We start from the raw sequence: 18,136 nt of genomic DNA, 5'->3' as shown, positions 1-18,136 counted from the left end.
CTTGCCATTAAATCTGATGTGTCGAGTTTGATGTCTTTAATTTTTGAGACAAAATCAGCTGAATTTTTTACACGAGAAAAGGAAGTACCACAAAGGTTTTTTAAAAAGGATGTGAGGTATTTTGAGAGGTTGTAAGTAGGGGAGTTTATGCCTTCAACGAGAGGTCTAAGAGGAGAGTTTAATTTATGAATCTTAGGGAGTCCATATAACCTAGGGATTAGAGGATGAAATGACCTAAGGGAAAGACAGATGTTTCTTGGTAACTCTGAGGTGGTTTTCAGTAAATTGTTGGTCCTATTGTGCAGTTCTTTAGTAGGATCATTATTTAGTTCAGAGTAAGTGTCAGTGTTTAGTAGTTCTAAAATTTTATTATGATGATCTGATCTATTTAAGATGACAGTAGCATTCCCTTTGTCTGCAGGGAGAATAATGATGTCATTATTGAATCTCAAACTTTTAATGACTGATCTCTCAGAATGAGAAATGTTATCGGAAGGTGGTCTTGCATGATTTATGGTGAAAATAGCTTCCATACGAAGAAGGTTTGCCTCTTGGATCGGTAATAGGGATGCTGCTTTTTCTATCTTTGTTAAGAATAGTTCTTTAGGTATTGAAGTAGGAGCTATAACAAAATTGAGACCTTTAGCAAGTACACTTTCTTCTGCTGTTGAAAGTGGATGGGAAGAATTATTAATTACAACTTTTTTTAAATAGGCAGAATTAAGATTGGAAGTGTGATGATCCTGCATACATTTTAGAGAATTGAATTTTCTGATGAGAATAATTTTATTAGAGTTCTGGATATTAGAAGCTTTTAGAGCACAGAAATCTTTTAAATTGTTCCAAGATGAAGAGTCTAGAGAAGTAGATAAACAGACTTCAAGAGCGTTCTTCTTAGAAAAATAAGCAGCTAGACTACGTTTTGTATCAAAAATCCGTTCCGATAAAAGTTCTAGTTTAGCTCTGTGGAAAATTCTTTGAGCTCTGGCGGTTGTAATGGATTCTTTAAAATTAAGAAATCGGGGAATAATAGAATGGAACTTACATCTTTTGAGAAATACTAGCCTGTTCATGAATAATCCAATGGACCTGAGATTTTTCTGATAATCTTTGATAAGCAGATGTACTTCCTCGTCATCAGGAAAATTGATATTAATGTTCATTATTTACTCGGTAGAACTGTATATAAAAAAGTAAATTAAATGACTTTATACCAAGAATGACAAATTTATTGTTAAGATACAACTAGTTTCGTTGAAATACAACTTCTTCAGGTATCATGGACAAAGACTAAAATAAAAAATAACAGACACACATGAAAAAATACATTAACAGATCTAGTATAAAACAAATACATTTAAAAAAAGAATGTGTGCTAGAGTTCCAACTGAAGTTGACTACGTGTGTGAGCTGGTATTAGTGCGCCAGTTTTGGACAGTGGCAACGTGTGCATCAGAAATATTATAGCTAAGGCTGTTATTAATATGAGACAAATCAAGCGATATCTCTTTAGATTCAATTATTCTTCTTTCCAGTTCATCATAGCACACCTGGATATTAGAGGTTTTTTGCCAGTCAACAATGTGTTGGCGGCCATCATCTGCGTTGATGGAGAAGAGAATGTGGCATCAACATTAGAACTTGCTTCACTACGTTCCCTAAACTTCGCTCCATAATAAGTAGACCTAAAATGAAACATCTTCCTACTCGGTATCCAGGAGTCTACAAGATTTTGTGTGATTGTGGCAAACCATATTACGGCCAAACTGCTAAATCCATTCTTTTACGCATGGAAGAACATCAAAGAGACGTTTCTTACAACAGAACCAGAGCCAGCGCTCTCTTTAGCCACGTTCTCTTCTTCATCAACGCAGATGATGGCCGCCAACACATCGTTGACTGGCAAAAAACCTCTAATATCCATGTGTGCTATGATGAACTGGAAAGAAGAATAATTGAATCTAAAGAAATATTGCTTGATTCGTCTCATATTAATAACAGCCTTAGCTACAATATTTCTGATGCACACATTGCCATTGTCCAATACTGGCGCACTAATACCAGCTCACACATGTAGTCAACTTCAGTTGGAACTCTAACATGCATTCTTTTTTTAAATGTATTTGTTTTATACTAGATCTGTTAATGTATTTTTCATGTGTCTGTTATTTTTTATTTTAGTCTTTGCCCATGATACCTGAAGAAGTTGTATTTCAACGAAACTAGTTGTATCTTAACAATAAATTTGTCATTCTCGGTATAAAGTCATTTAATTTACTTATATATATAAATCAGTGATCTACCTCAGCTTACCTCCAACTCAATACACAGTTTTGCAGATGGCAGCACATTGCACTCCTTACTTTCTTTTGATAAACCTTGCTCCACACAACTCACCTCAACCTACAGAACAGCAATCACCACTGCCCTCAGTTCAGGCCTCCAAGCCATCCTCCAGTGGGCTTCAAATAACCTACTCAATTTCAATGCAAATAAAACTCATTTCTGTCTCATTTCTCATTAAAAAAAAAAAAAGAAAAACATTTTTTCACGGTATTATTTTTGAAAAAACCCAAATTTCCAGACAATCTGAGATTTCTCTTAATCTTATACCAATCACAAATCTGCCCAACCATCAAATACTGCTCCCACGTGTGGGGTAGGGCTCCCTCAAAATACTTGACTCAATACAGAGGAAAGTAATCAGACTTATTAATGACCCATCTCTTACCAACTCACTTCCCTTACTTTCGCACAGACAATCAGTCTCTGCACTGTGTGTTTTCTACAAATATTTCCATGGAAAATGTTCATCCGAAATAGCATCAATTATTCCCCCACTTAGTACTAAGCTCATTGGAACATGTGCAGCTGCTGCTCAACATCCCTACACAGTGCACCTTAACCCACAGAACAAGTTTCTTCTCCTCCTCCTCCCCTACAACTGCTATGCTATGGAAGAGTCTTCCCCTTGATGTGTTCCCTAAGGAATACAGTATACAGTCATTCAAATCCAATGTGAACAAGCACCTTCTATCCCAACCCACACACAGTACTAATGTATAGGTTGATCTCCCAACCTCTCGTGTATGAACTCAACATAAAAGAAAAAAGTGCAAGATGAATTTCATTGTACAGTGAGAGATCAGTATCCTGCTTATTGCAGGTCTGAAGTGGCCTGAAAAAGTTCCATGTTTGGTCTCTAGAGCAGAATTTCCAGATCATCTATCCCTAGCCCAACTACAGTACTAACAAACTTCCTTGGATGAATTTAAAAAAAAAAACCAAAAAAAAACATTCTGCCCACTCCCGTTCTTTAGAACAACCATTCTTACACTATTTTCCTCAAGGACTGCAGTTTCCAGTTGTTCAAAAAAAGCATATCAACAGATTCCTTCTTTCATTTTTAACCACTTTTCCATGCATAGCACTAATATGCCATATGTTTTGCAGCTTCTCATATGTGTGTGGTTGATATTAAAAAGAAAAAAAAATGGAGGGGGGGGGGGTGTTGGAACAAGAAATAAACTTTAAACTAATTATGACATATCATGATCAGATTTTTACTCCAAGATAAGCATCCAAGAATCATCATTATCAAATTCCTGATATATACCTTCATGGATTTTACAAGATAGAGTGATAATATTATATGAAAAGTTTATTACATGATTACTAAGTTCCCATCTGCCTCTGTCTTTTGCTCTGGATCTTCTCTCTCCTACCTGTTTTGCTAACCTTTCTTTTTCATTTTGTTTATGTGACCAAACACCTTAGATGAGGTTCGAATACCAACAATGTCATATACTTCTTAATATGATTCTGCTATTCATGCCATCTGTTCATTCCCAATTTTTCTCAGAACTTTAGTATCTTTGATTTAACAGTCATTTTTGTTTTACTTTTAATGTTGACTCTCAGATCCATAAGTTAAAATTAGTTAGAACTGTCTTGCATATAACTATTTACTGTTTCGACTAATTTCTCTCTTATTCCATATAAATTTATTCAGTTAACTTCCTGCCTTTGTCTTGGCTTATTCTGTTGCCTATTTCTATGTTTAATTTGCTATATTCATACAAACTGTGCCTTGAAATCTTGTTCTGTAGGTTTCCTTTGGGTTCGCCTGATGTTTTCAATGTTCATGCCTATTTTCATATCTGCTGATTTTCTTCCTAAATTAGAACAGTTGATCACCTTAGTTAAGGAATCCTGTATACTTGCATTGATTTATTCAAGAATGTAGCATCATCTACATGAAGTAATGAGCTGCAATTAATATATCCAAATTTGACATCAGAAATAATGCCATTCTTTTTCATATGTGATCCATATAGATAATGAATAACAGTGGAATAGTGTGCATCCTTGTCTTATACTTGATTGTAAATCATGTTCATCATGTTTCTAGAAACTAAAGTACAGTAGACCTCCCTTTGCTTTTATGGTCTAATTGGTTCCTAGAAAGCCACTGTGAAGTGAGCCATTGTCAATCAGACTATTTTAGCTAAGCTTGGTGTTACAAATTGAGGTTTCCTTCCTGGAAATAAAGTTTGAACTATAAATAGCTCAAATTATAAAATAATGGCCACCAAACTGCCACTAAATGAAATAACAAAAATGTGATTATGCAAAAATGAAAATGTAAACAACTTACAGGATTTACTGTTTTAAAGTTTCTTAAATTAGAAAAAAATTAATATGTAGTTTCTTCTGAACCCTATAAATTTGTCAAACTTCAAGCCTTCACTTTCCAAATTTCTTAGAGACTGGAGTCAGTTTTCAAAAGTCTCTAAATCTTTGTAAGGCAAACTGAGGGAGTAGGATAGGTTCTTCATGCTGTATTTTGTATTCTCATGATTTTAAATGAAAAAATATACTAAATGAGGAGCGAGGAAATTATAACAGTTCACTACAACTACAGACTAGTTCGTCCCCTCCTCACCTGTGATCTGTGCAATAACTCATGGTATTTTTTTTTAACACAACATGTATAGAATGCTTTGTGATATGAACTTATTTATTGGACAAAAAATAAACTACACTGATTCATTTAGAAATTATTCATACTACTTAATTTTTTTATTCTCAGTTGTATGCTGTGGTCTTAGTCATTCGGCAGCCTGCCATCTAAGAATATGCATCCCAATCACATTGCCTCTGTGGTCAGGTATTTCATACGTTCATAAGAGAATTTATACAATTCATAAAATTGGGGTGGGGAAGGGGATGTCTACCATATAGACTGTGTATTGCTTAATACAATGTCCCATTCATACCATATAACTGTTTCACTTAAAGCAGCTCTCTTCGCTTAGCCTTTTATGTGCCTTTTCCAGATCATCAAAACTTAAATGTAGATCCTTGTTTACTAAAATAAAGAGCCAAAAGGCTTCACTTCGGCAATGCAAAATTATATAAATTAAGTGGATATTAAATCCAACATTATTTCAAAGCTGAATACAGAAACTATAAAAGTTACGGCGAAGTTTGACCATAGAGCTTAACGGGAATACACTCACCTCCATACTATGAGTTGCCCCAGCCAAACGATAGGAAGCACGATTGCTAGTAAGCTTTCAAAGTAATTACTGCAGACATTCAGAATATCTTCAGTTCCATATCACTTTTATCTCTCTGATTCTATTCATCATTATCCTTTCCTCCATTTCTAAGTTTTTCAATAGCCTCCAGAATATTTTGCCACTCTCCTGATATTTATTTTGTATGTTCTTACCAAAATCTTTCAGTGACTTTAGCTTACACAGTGCTTCACCTTACATTTTTCTCTGTATATTCTCTCAGAACACATGCTGACTTACTTTCTAGGAAAGTTAGGAACTTAGAAACTTTCAAAATTCTTTCTTCCTTTCCATAATTGCCTCTTTAATTTCTTAAGTCCATCATGGGTTTGCTTGTTTTTCTGTTTTTGCAGACAATTTCATCATGTGCTTTTCTATCTGAATTAATCAATGTTTTCTGCAGAGTCTGCTACTGAGTTTCCAAGGATCAGTTTTCAAACTTTTCTTGAAGAATATTTGCATATTTTAGTTGAGTTCACTTCTGAAAGCTGCTTGACTTTGATTCTTTTCTGAAATTTCTTGCACACTTTTTTAGTATGTTACTCAGTTTCATCCTGCTAACATATAAATCATCATTTCCTGTTTCAAGTTATCTGTATACTCATGTTCTAAATCAGCATGAAGATGTCCTTATCAACAGTAACATGGCCTATGAGACTATTCTTATTTCTTGTGTTCTCTCTCTAGGTGAATTTGTGCATATCTTTATGGTGAACATGCCCATTTCCTGAACAGAAATTCAGTGCAGTCCTAAATAGTTTATTTCCTAACTGAGGCAAGGTCAAGAAAAAATAACATGGAAGGCAAAGTAATTTGAACAAGAACACAAATCATCAAGCAAGCATTCTACATCCTGTGAGCACAATCAATGGTGGCCAGTTATTTGTGGATTTAAATGTTTAAATGCAGAATTACAGTGTCTCCCAGATGTTTGCAATTTTTTTTGCAACCATACTCATTTAGGTTATGGTATTCTGCAAAGCATAAGCAGATTTCCAGAATAATCTGTTGCTTTTGAATCATAATTTTTTAAAAGTAGTTGTTTTGCTGTTTCTCTATTTACAACCATCCCATTTAAAGAAAAATTAACTTTAAAAACAAATGCTCCTTCTTGATATTACTGTGGTATTTTGGTCTGTGATATGGTTAAGTTATTTCATTTGCCATAATAAAATTTACCTTCAGTTCAAAGGAATAGCAATGGGTTCTCTTCTTTTTCCACTGCTTACAAATCTTTTCATGAAAACTTTTAATAAAAAAGCATTAAACTCTTCCTCTAAAACCCTCCCTCTGGTTATGCTATGTTGATGATGATGTATTTGCGTTTGATGATGTATCCCAGCTGCTGCAACTCTAGATACATTTTTGGCACACTTAAATAACCAAAACACTAGAATAAAATTTGTTTTAGAAATCGAAAACAACTGTTGTTTGCTATTCTTATACACTTTAGTTACCAGATTTCCAGATGGTTATCTGTATTATCTATAGAAAACTCACCTGTACTAACTGATATCTTAATGTTAATTCCCACTACCATCCGGTACAAAATTATGACATAATACAAACATTAACATACAGGATAAATTTAGTTTAATCCTTTATCCCAGTGAGAGCAAACAAAGTTTGCACCTGAAAATATCTTCAGGACTGAATATAGTGTTGTACTATCTTACCTGGGTAAGTAGTACAACACCAGGCAACTCGTAGCTAAGGTGCTACGAGTTACACCTGGGCCTGGCTCCCACTGAAGAGAGCTCAATAAAGGTCGAAACTAGTCTGGGTAGTGGCCAATCCCTTAATGCATAAGAGTATACATATCTGCAAGGAGATGTGTTTTGCATTATGGGAGATACTGGGATAGGAGTGTTGGTAGCTTGCTCCACCTTTGCTATGAGTTGCCTGGTGTTGTACTACTTACCCAGGTAAGATAGTACAACACTATATTCAGTCCTGAAGATATTTTCAGGCACAAACTTTGTTTGCTCTCACTGGGATAAAGGATTAAACTAAATTTATTATAGTCTAACCTAGTGAAAAATAAACTTTCATTAACATACAGGGTTGGAGCAATTTGCTTATTGAATTTCACTCAAAAAAAAAAAAAATTCCAATAATTTCATTAATAATGATTATAATTCTAAAAAAAAATAAACAGCTTACTATTCCCACACCTAATGTTAGACAAGCTAATAGAGATCCATTAGATCACTCCCAAACTATAACGGTTCCTTATATTAGAGTTTCATCATCATCATCATCATCATCAAATTCCTGCCATGTACCCTCAAGGGGTGTACAGGATATGACAGTACTACATGAAAAAATTACATCATTACTAACTTCCTATCTACAATTTTCCTCCAAATCAGTCTGTTACTTGTCAAGACTCCAACATTATCAGATCTTATATTTCTATCGTCTAAGGCACTTTGTACCGTATCAATCCACCTATATCTTGGTCTTCCTCTGGGTCGTTTTCCTGCCAACCTGGCAGAGAACACTTGTTTTGCTAATCTTTCCTCTCCCATTCTATTTAAGTGACCATACCATCTGAGATTAGCTCTGCTAACGCATTCCTGGATGCTGACAATGTCAAGTTCTTTCCTAATATCCTCATTTTTAATATGATATTGCCATTGATGCCATCTGTTCACGCCTCTAATCTTTCTCAGGACTCTCATATCTGCGGTCTCTAGTCTTTGGTCAAGTGTTTTACTTCTGACCCAGCTCTCAGATCCATAAGTTAAAATTGGTTTGAACACAGTCTTGTATACAGCTAATTTAGTGTTCCGACTAATTTCTTTCTTATTCCATATGAATTTATTCAATTGACTTCCCACGATACCAGCTTTGCTGATTCTGTTGTCTATTTCTATATTTAGTTTACCATCTTCAGTAAAAATTGTGCCTAAGTAGCTGAAATGTTTTACTTGTTCCACAGGTTCTCCATTCACAACACAGTTGACATTTTCAATGATTCTGCCTATTTTCATTGTCTTTGTCTTTTTATTGCTGACCTTCATACCATATCTATTACAACAGCTATTCAATTTAGTCAGAGAATCTTGCAGACTTGTAGCGGATTTATTTAGAAGTATAACATCATCCGCATAAAGCAAAGAGCTGACATTAACATCTCCAATTTTGATATCATAATTGGATATCATTATTAGAGTTTCTGAAGAGATAAAAAGTACTCGGTAAATACAAATTACAGATTTTCTATAAACCAATATTAAAACTAGCTTTTCATATTCCTTCACGAAAAGGTGTTTACCCATTATCAGTACTTGGATTATATAGATTATATAGCTAAAGGGGGAAAAGAATAAAAAAAAAAAGCTATGAACAAAATGGATTAGCAGACCATTCACTCAATACACTACATACATTTAGATGGAAGGACTACTACTTTTGAAAGACTGCAATTCAAAAGTGGTAGATTATTCTCAGAATTTGCTTATGTTTTGCAGAATACTCCTAACTTAAATAAGTCTGGTTGGCAGATATCTATGAGACTGTAATTCTACATTTAATACATTTAAAAAAAAAAAGCCACCTTTGACTGTGTCCAGAGGGTGCAATCAAAATAATTGAAAGCTTGCTTGATGATTTATGTCCCGATTCACGTTACTTTGTCTTCCATGTTATCGTTTTCTTTCACAGTGCCTCCGTTACTGTTAAGCAAAATATTGGAATTGAATGACCATGAAATTTGTTTGGTATCATGTCTGACCAACACATAAGTACATGTGAGTTTGTTTAAACTATTATTATTAGCTTTGCTCTTTTCTCCAAATTTTCCCAAAACATTTCTGTATGTCTGGTATTCGTTTGCAACTCTGCTGTTTAGATCTTCAACAAAGACCAACTTTTTCTTTTTTTCTGTCAACTGCCTTCTCTAATGACTTGAAAAATTTTGGGGTGGTAGTAGGTAGTAAATAGAGTTGAAGTTTACGGGGCATATTACTAAAGTAGCCAGAATTATTGACAAACACACTAACAAGCAGAGATGAGGAAGTTATCATTCTTCTTTATAAAACATTGATATGACACATCTGGATTACTGTGCTCAGGAAGTGGTGGAGAGGATCCAGAGGCAAGTAATCAAGATTGTGGACTGCTCCCTGTGAGTATAGTATTGATTGAGGGTTTGTGACAAAAGTTGGTGGATAAGTGAAAATGGGGGAATAGAAACGTTTAAATTACATAAAATATTTTATAGGATTAATACAAATGAAATATTTCAGCACTTGGCTAGATGGGACCGAACAAGAGGTCATCCCTGGAAGTTGGGTAGGAGTGTGGCTAGCAAGGCATGAGGACTAGATTTGTTGCTTGGAGAGAGTGGTGAATGAATGAGGAATGGGTTGCCCAGAATCTGTTATGAGTGCTTTGTCTGTTAATGGTTTCAAGGAGAGGTATGATAGATATTATGTTGATCATTTGGGTCTCCCACAATGAGTCTTTTAGAAGCCTTTTGGCTCTTTACTTTAGTAAATAAAATTCCTCTATTTCTTCCTTAGTAGAACCTTCTCTGGAACCATAGGCACAAATAAGTCACATTGTCAGATTCCCCATTTTGATATTTGCCTACATCTCTACTTGATATTGCTTGCCATTCAAGATTGCCCTTGTATTTAATGTTGAATACTATAGCTACTATTATTTACAAGAATCAACTGTTTTTGTCTTCTTTGTTTTTGGTAGCACCAGTTATGTGAATGTATTTCCATTTATTTCCTATCGATGCTTTTCATATTGATGGTGCCTATCTTGTATTCTGCTGATGTTCATTTGAGGCTTGTTCGAGTAGCTGAATTTTCCTTTTTTACCTTGGTTTGCTGAAAAAATAATGGGGTGATGGGTGACACTACAGCCAGCATTACATTTCATCTTGTTGTATCATCATTGTCTTTAATGATGTAACATCATTGACTTTAAACCAGTGCAGAACAATATTTGGTATACTCAATTCCAAATTACCAGCCCAGTATATCCATGTGGATACTGAATAATGGCAATGATGCGGAGAACCCTGACATTCAGAAATAGAGAGGTTATGATTCCATTGTATAAGGCCTTGGTTAGGCCTCATATGGATTACTGTGCATAGATTTGTTCGCCAGGTTTTCATAGTGACGAGGATATGTTAGAAAGGGTCCAGAGAAGATTCACAAAGGTAGCCAGCAGTCTTTGGAATGTGGAGTACGAGGACAGATTGAGAGAATGTAAGTTGCACAGCCTCGTGAATAGGAGGAAGAGGGGCGGATATGATTGAGACATATAAGCTGGTAAGGGGTTGTTATTGGGTAGACATGGAAGAGATTTTTCATAGAATGGGAGGGGAGTAGAACAAGAGGCCATTGCTAGAAACTTTATAAGGAGGATGTGAACGGAGGAGTGAGGAGCAGGTTCTTTGCATGGAAGGTGGTTGGTGAGTGGAATGCATTGCTCGAGTGTGTTGTGGATGCGGACACATTGAATCAGTTTAAGGCATGGTTGAATAAGCATCATATGCAATAGTGTGTAATTCTCATGATGAGTCTCTGACTCCACAGAAGTCAAATGTTAATAATATACCTAATACAGAGTGTGCTATGACAGTGTGAATTGAACATTAGATCAGAAGCATTGGTTAGTTCTCTGCATTCCTTAAAGCACTGTATTGGAGATTTCATCCTACTTATTTAGATTTGACTCTTAAATGACCTAGGATGGTGAAAAGAAATCATGGGAATGTAATATATTATTTAAGTTTTTAAGTTTTGTATTTTTATTTAATTTTTGTATTAGATCTGGAAAAGGCATGTGATAATCTGCTAGGGAAAATCCCTTCAAATTTGATGCTGCAGCATAGAATAAATGGAATGTTTTGCAATGCAGTTGATTTTCTACTGAAGTTAACTCAGCGGTTAGAATTAATGGATATACAGGAAAATGGTTTGATATAAAATTAGGTGTAAAGCAAGGTTGAATGCATTGCCATCATCTGTATGGACTACATGATGATGGCAAGTGGCATTAAACTTGACATCAGAATTGCAGATATTATAACTTGGCTCTTTATGCAGATGATGTTATTCTCCTAATATATTCATGTTTTTTTAAAAATGAATAAAAAATATGCAGAACATGGCAATGTTCTGCAACTACATTTTTAATAGAGAGCCTGTAGAACAAATAAAACATTTCAGCTATTCAATTCCATGTTTAAATTTCCATAGCTGTCGCTGTTTTTCATGCTGAAATTTCTGGAACAGAAAACTATGTAGACAGTGGAATGTAAATAAATAATCTCATCTCATCATCTTCCTTTTTTCTCTCTTTTACCTTGCGGTGTCGAGGGTTTATTAGTCATTGGACCTCAAACCGTTCACAGGATAAGGTGGTCAGCCCTATGCCCAGTGTATCCTATGTTTGTAGTATTGCGTTCTCAAGGCCAGTTTGCCTGCATTGCTGGATGAAAAACCCCAGGATAAACTGGGGGAAAAATCCTACTGTCCATGCCCAAGACCAGCTAACTTGACTATGGTCGAGGAACATCCTTCAGCTCTTCATGTCTCCAATGGGAATCGAACCTAGGACACTCCTTCCCCAGGCATATGGTTGTGAAGCGCACAGCCACTAGGCTAACCGTGCAGACAAAAATAAATAAATAATTTACTAATTATTTACAGCCGACATTTTGCTAGCTTAAACTACTAGCATCATTAGAGGCAATTTAACACTACACAATTCAGTGAAGACCGAAACTAAATTGACCTCAATAGCAAGGACAGTCTTGTTCATGGAGAGCAACAGTGGCACTCTCCATGGTAATTCCTGTTGTTAATGCAGATGTGTAGATAGGGAAGTGTGCCAAAATCTGTTTAAAATCATGCAATTTGTTCTGTTGCAGTTACTAGTTCTGTAGAACTTGTGCTGCTTCCAGAAAGAGTCTCTCTGTGATTTGAAATGGAATTTGTGAAGTAGCCTGGTTTCTTCCATCTTATGAAGTGACATGTTGAGATGATGGAGAACCAAAAAGTCCACTTTTTGGTTTTCCATTCCGGATGTATTTTTTGTGTTCTTAACAAAATGTTAAGAACATGTTAACAAGATGTGCTCGTCAAAAGCAGACTGTTTCTTATATCTTGTTTCCTGTACTTATTAGTGTACTGCAGTAATAAGTTTTGCTGATTTGACAAGCACTTCTAAGCATAATTTTGATCTTCTGTTTAATTAAGATTTCAGTGAGATTGCAAACAGTATTGCCAGATCGCTAAATTTTTGAATATATTATAATGAAAGGAAAAATACTGTCTCAAAAGAATATTGTTTTTTCCCAAGTGGTCTGAAGCCATTTATCAGATGGTTAAGATTACCTTTATTGGTGCATAACTTCAGCTTCATTATTCAAACTTATGTCTTTTCTTCATTCCTGAGAATACAATACAGTGGTATCTCGCTAATCTGAACTAATAAAAACCGAGCTCATTCGGATTAGCGGAAAGTTCGGATTAGCGAATTTTCCCCCAAGAGGCAACAATAACTAGTGTTTAAGATAAAAATAATCAGATTCTAATGATACATCAATTTAATTCTGTAAATAAATGAATTAACTGATGGAAAAAAATGCTACTGTAATATGAAACTTAAAAATAATACAGTACACAAGTTTATTTTAATAAAAAATTTAGTTTGTATGTACCTGGATTGTTGAGGATTCTGATTTAATAAAATTGCATAGTTCAGTACATAACTTAATTTGCGTAAAAAATATCACTTTCTTGTAAACAACACACACACAAAAAAATGTTACGCAAAATAACACAAAAAATATTTTTTTTAATTTCTTTGTAAAAAAGTTACTGATTTTCTTTTGCTTCTTGGAAGCTAAACTTTTTTCGAATGCTTCTTCTCGGAGCTGCATTAGCAACAAAATTTTGTGGAATGGTGTATCATTCTGCTTACTATACACATATTAAAAATGTCAACTGCTTCTTCATGTTGTACTTTTTTTTTCTTCGAATTCTTTATCGTCATCATCGTCTGCTAATTCATTCTGTAGTGTCATATTTATAATTTCAGCATCTGATTTGATTTCGAATTCACTTTCGGTTCTATCTCTGATCCATTCCGTAACATCTGTTTGTGAAATTTCAACATTTGGATTTATAATTCTAACCAAATTATGCACGTTTTGAATTTCCACTTTTTGTGTATCACCGTAGTTATCTTCATAAATTCTAGAAGTTCAAAGTACATAAAAGTACAAAGTACACCGCTGTCGAGCGTCATGAAAAAATAGGCCTACAGTATGACCGTACAATCGACAGTATGAAAAAAAAATACTGTACTGTAATAATAATAAAATAAATAATAATAGTTAAAATAATGATTATTAAATTAAAAGAATTGTACACAAAATAATAATACGTAAGTTCGGACTAAAGAGGTTCGGATTAGAGAGATACTACTGTATATCAATATGCTTCCAAACTTATCTTCATCTCACAATTCTAATATTATCTCTTTTCAGGTCATTATTATACAAATATAACTCATCACCATAATTTATTTTCAGGTGATGGAGAACAATTCACCAAAACTCTCAGAGCCAAACAACAACCAGATTTCATTAGATGGAAACAGTGGAAAAAATTGTAGTATAGACACCACCTTGCCTCTTATAAGTAAGTGGATGATACATTTCTTAAGCATAATGGGGAAAAAAGACTGAGAGAGAGAGAGAGATGATCTAATGCACAAAAAGTCAGCAGCATATAAATTTCTGATTTCCATTTATTTCATGCAAGGTTTGCTTATATTAAAAAAAGATTATGCAAATCCAGAATAACAAATTTATATGATGCACAATTTGTTTCTGTATGCATGTTATGTGATCTTATCTAGCATAGGAACAGGCAGTTATATAGATAGCTTATATTATTATTTGAAGAAGCTTCAGATATTATTTGATGATGATAATATAATTTGATGGTATACAGAACTCTTACCAGATTTTCCTAAGGAATTTTTATACTCTTTTGACATGTATAATTTCATAAAATTCTGAGAGGGGTGAGGTTTCTATAAATTTTAAAAGTAAACATTGAACTTGGTCTAAAAAAGCAACAAGAAGGAATGTAAAAAACATACTACAAAGAATTCTAAGTAAAATTAAGGAAGCAATATTCAGACTGGGTACCCAAGGTCAGTCAGGTAGGAGTTAGATGTATGAGTAGTATCATTAAGCAGACACTGCAAAAAAAAAAAAAAATTGGTGGACAGTACATAATGAAAATGGTAACCAACATGTTATCATCATTATCATCATATTCTTGATGTGTACCTTTAAGGAGTGTTCAGGATATTATAATAGTACTACATGAAAAGTTTGTTATTAATTACTTCCTATCAACAATCTTCTTCCAAATTAGTCTTATCTGCAGGCTTCCATTGTTTTCAGATCTTATATTTTGGTCTTCTAAGGCACTTTTTACTGCATCACTTCACCTAGATCTTGATCTTCCTCAGTCTTTTTCTAGTCATCCTGGCATCAAACACTTGCTTTTCTAAATCTTTCCTTTCACATTATGTTTAAGTGGCCATTTAGCTCTGCTCTGAAATTAGCTCTGCTTGCATATTCCTGAACATCAGCAGTGTCAATCATAATATCATCAACTTTGATGTGATTCTGCCATTGATGTCATTTGTTCATTCCCTCCCGTAATTTTTCTTGGGACTCTCACATCTTTGACCAACTGTCAGAAATAAAAATTTCCAACTTTGCTCTCAGATCCAGTAATCACAATTGGCAGTTAGAACACATCTTGCATTTAGCTAGGTTAGTGTTTTGACTAATTCCTCTTTTATATCATACAGATTTATTTATATGTCTATTTATTTACAGTGGAGATTGAACTGCCCACTCAGTCTCCAAAAAAAAGTTAGATAGGGCTTGACTTTGTCTACTCCCTATACAGGAACAAAAAGTCATTAGCTGATTAAAAAAAAAAAAAAAAAAAAAAAAAAGAACCCGTGTAGCTCAGAAGCGGCGTTTGCACTCTATGGTGCATAACCACACAATGAAAGACTTGCGTTTTCGAATCTAGTTGCCGACTAAAGGAAGATTTTCTAAGCCTTTTCTCAACTGGTTAGTCAATCCCGAGTTAATCAATCTTTGGCACGGGTAAGTGGGTTTTTTCTCCCGGAAACTCTGGTTTTTCGTCCCATAAACTCAAGAAAATCGGCCGTCTGTCGAACCCACGCTTTTTTTCAGACATTAAAAATATTGTGTTGGGGTTAGGGACCATGAGATGGCGACACTTGCTAGCCACCTTCTTCAGTACATACTGATTAATCAGTGATAGCCTTGGGCCAGCTATCTCTGATTGGCTGCCAGTGGAGAATTGAACTGCCCACTCAGTCTCCAAAAAAAAAAGTTAGATAGGGCTAAAACAGCCTTGCCCGTCAGCTAATGCCTTTTTGTTCCCTATATGGGAACAAAAAGGCATTAGCTGATGTTTTTTTTTTTTTTTTTACTTGACCCCAAAATGATGAAGCTAGTTATTTCGGGGAGTTGGCAGATAGGGAATTGAGTTTCAGAGGACATATTGCAAAGGTGGCCTAAGTAGTTTATAGGATTACTTGGTGTTATACCCTGATAAGTTGGAACATAAAATATTTCATCTTATCATTGTATAACAGAGCGAACACACAATAGGAAACATTATAACATGCTTGTCTCTAGGTATTAAAATACTGCTTTGTAGATATATCAAATATTTCAAACTAAAAGAAAACAAATAGTTATTTATATAATATTTCAACAAGGGATCACTCACTAGTTAGTATAAATAATAGTGGAAGTGTAAACATTTAACATTATTTTTGAGCAATAAGTACTAGAAGTTATAGAATGACTTGCACAAATTGTAAGGGGGATGTAAGTCCAAAGGTCAGGTAGCAGTAATGCCAGGGGAGCGGTTTGCCCCGGGCATTCGCGTGCCGACAGCGCACGAAAACATAGCGGAGAAAGCTGGACGCTCTGACATCGACCTACGTGAAAGCGCTAGGAGGACATCTCGGAGTGCAAGAATCGCGGGAACCAATGCAACACATAAGGGTCAAGCACCCCCTCCCCCTACACACACACACACGAGGCTTTTTTTGTTCCTGATCTACTGGTGCTGGTCTCGCAGTGTCATGAGTGGGTGAAGGGTGGAAGCGCCTCCACTCTGGAGGGTGTTGATAGAGGCATCGGCGGAACTAGAAGGTCGTATCTCCGCGGAAAGAGTATGTCCGGCTGCCTACAGAAAGCCAGATAGGAACCCATGACTATTCCGTTTAAGGAGAAACAGATTCCTGAAGACCACTTAATGTGATGCAGTTCAAGATAGATAAGTAGACTTTGTAGTATTTGTTAACTATGAATGAAAGGATTTGTACCGCACTGTGGATCTAAGGAAGGAGCATTAATAATATTATATAGAACAGAACTGTAGTGATCCTGAGAAAGTTACCATATATTTACTGTCTCCTACTGTGATCGAATTATGTTATATGTTTAAAGAGGTTATGATAAAGTTCAGAGTAAAGAATTGCTATTAATGACAAGATTGTAAGAGATATAGATGCTATCATATGTTTAAAGTGGTTATGATAAAGTTCAGAGTAAAGAATTGCTATTAATGACAAGATTGTAAAAGATATAGATGCTATTTTGAGTGGTTTGATTGAAACTGAATTAGAAAAGAATTATTGAGATTGTTATGCATAATTTAGGTGTTTTAATGTTGGTAAGATTTATACTGAAGAATTAACAATCAGTCTGCGTATCCTTGTGATGTTGGAATGTTTTAATATTAACCTGACTGTCAGGAACTCTCTTAGATTGAGATTTAAGTTTATATGTACTGTATGTATATAATTATAATATCTAATAAACCTTGCTTTTGAATACAATTAAGTCTATCTGTGATTTTGGAATCCAATGCACTGCTTATAAAAACTAACATGAACCTAGGCGGGAAATTAGAAGGAAGAGATTTTGGCCACGTCTGCAAAGGTCAAGGTATCACTAAAATACTATCTAGAGATTGCTTCTTGATTGATATTATTATTTAATCTAAAAGTGCTAAGTGGCACAGCAAAAAATAAATTTTTAGCGTTTTACGAGAGGTTGATCTCGGATACTCTGATACTGGCTCGACCCTGGGGCAGTTCCATTGTTATACAGGGGTACCATGTGATACCTGAGAAAGAGTTGAACAAGAATTTGAATAAAAGACTAAAAGAGTAATTATATTAGAGATTGGGACACAACACTTGGTTTGTGAAGAACACACTAACAATCAAAGATAAGGAAGTTATTATTCTTGTTTATAAGGCCTTGATACAACCCTGTTAGGATTACTCTACTCAGATTTGATTACCTGCATTTTTTTGGGACAAGAAAGTGGTGGAGAGGATCTAGAGTTAAGTAACCAAGATGACGAGCAGACTGTTGAATGCTTCCTGTGATGATAGGTGGTTTGTGGGTGTACTTAGAGATTCTGAAACAG

The 18,136-nt window shown here is 34.9% G+C and overlaps 1 protein-coding gene across 3 annotated transcripts in view; it reads left to right on the top strand.

The window, feature by feature from the left end:
* The window catches only part of LOC150110523 (uncharacterized), a 245,728-nt gene that overhangs the window by 176,925 nt on the left and 50,667 nt on the right, over positions 1-18,136 (top strand). For all 3 annotated transcript variants that reach the window (XM_090399580.1, XM_090399594.1, XM_090399588.1), the window contains one exon: positions 14,155-14,263. In XM_090399580.1, coding sequence (XP_090255706.1) covers positions 14,155-14,263 — 109 coding nt within the window. The remainder of the gene's footprint in view (positions 1-14,154; positions 14,264-18,136) is intronic.

The sequence above is a fragment of the Typopeltis vanoorti genome, chromosome 1 (genome assembly GCF_054136105.1).
Source record: "Typopeltis vanoorti isolate ZY-2024b chromosome 1, IOZ_Tvanoo_1.0, whole genome shotgun sequence".
Lineage (NCBI taxonomy): Eukaryota > Metazoa > Arthropoda > Arachnida > Uropygi > Thelyphonidae > Typopeltis > Typopeltis vanoorti.
The sequence above is the reverse complement of the archived record's forward strand: the minus strand, read 5'-3'. Positions and strand labels throughout refer to the sequence as shown.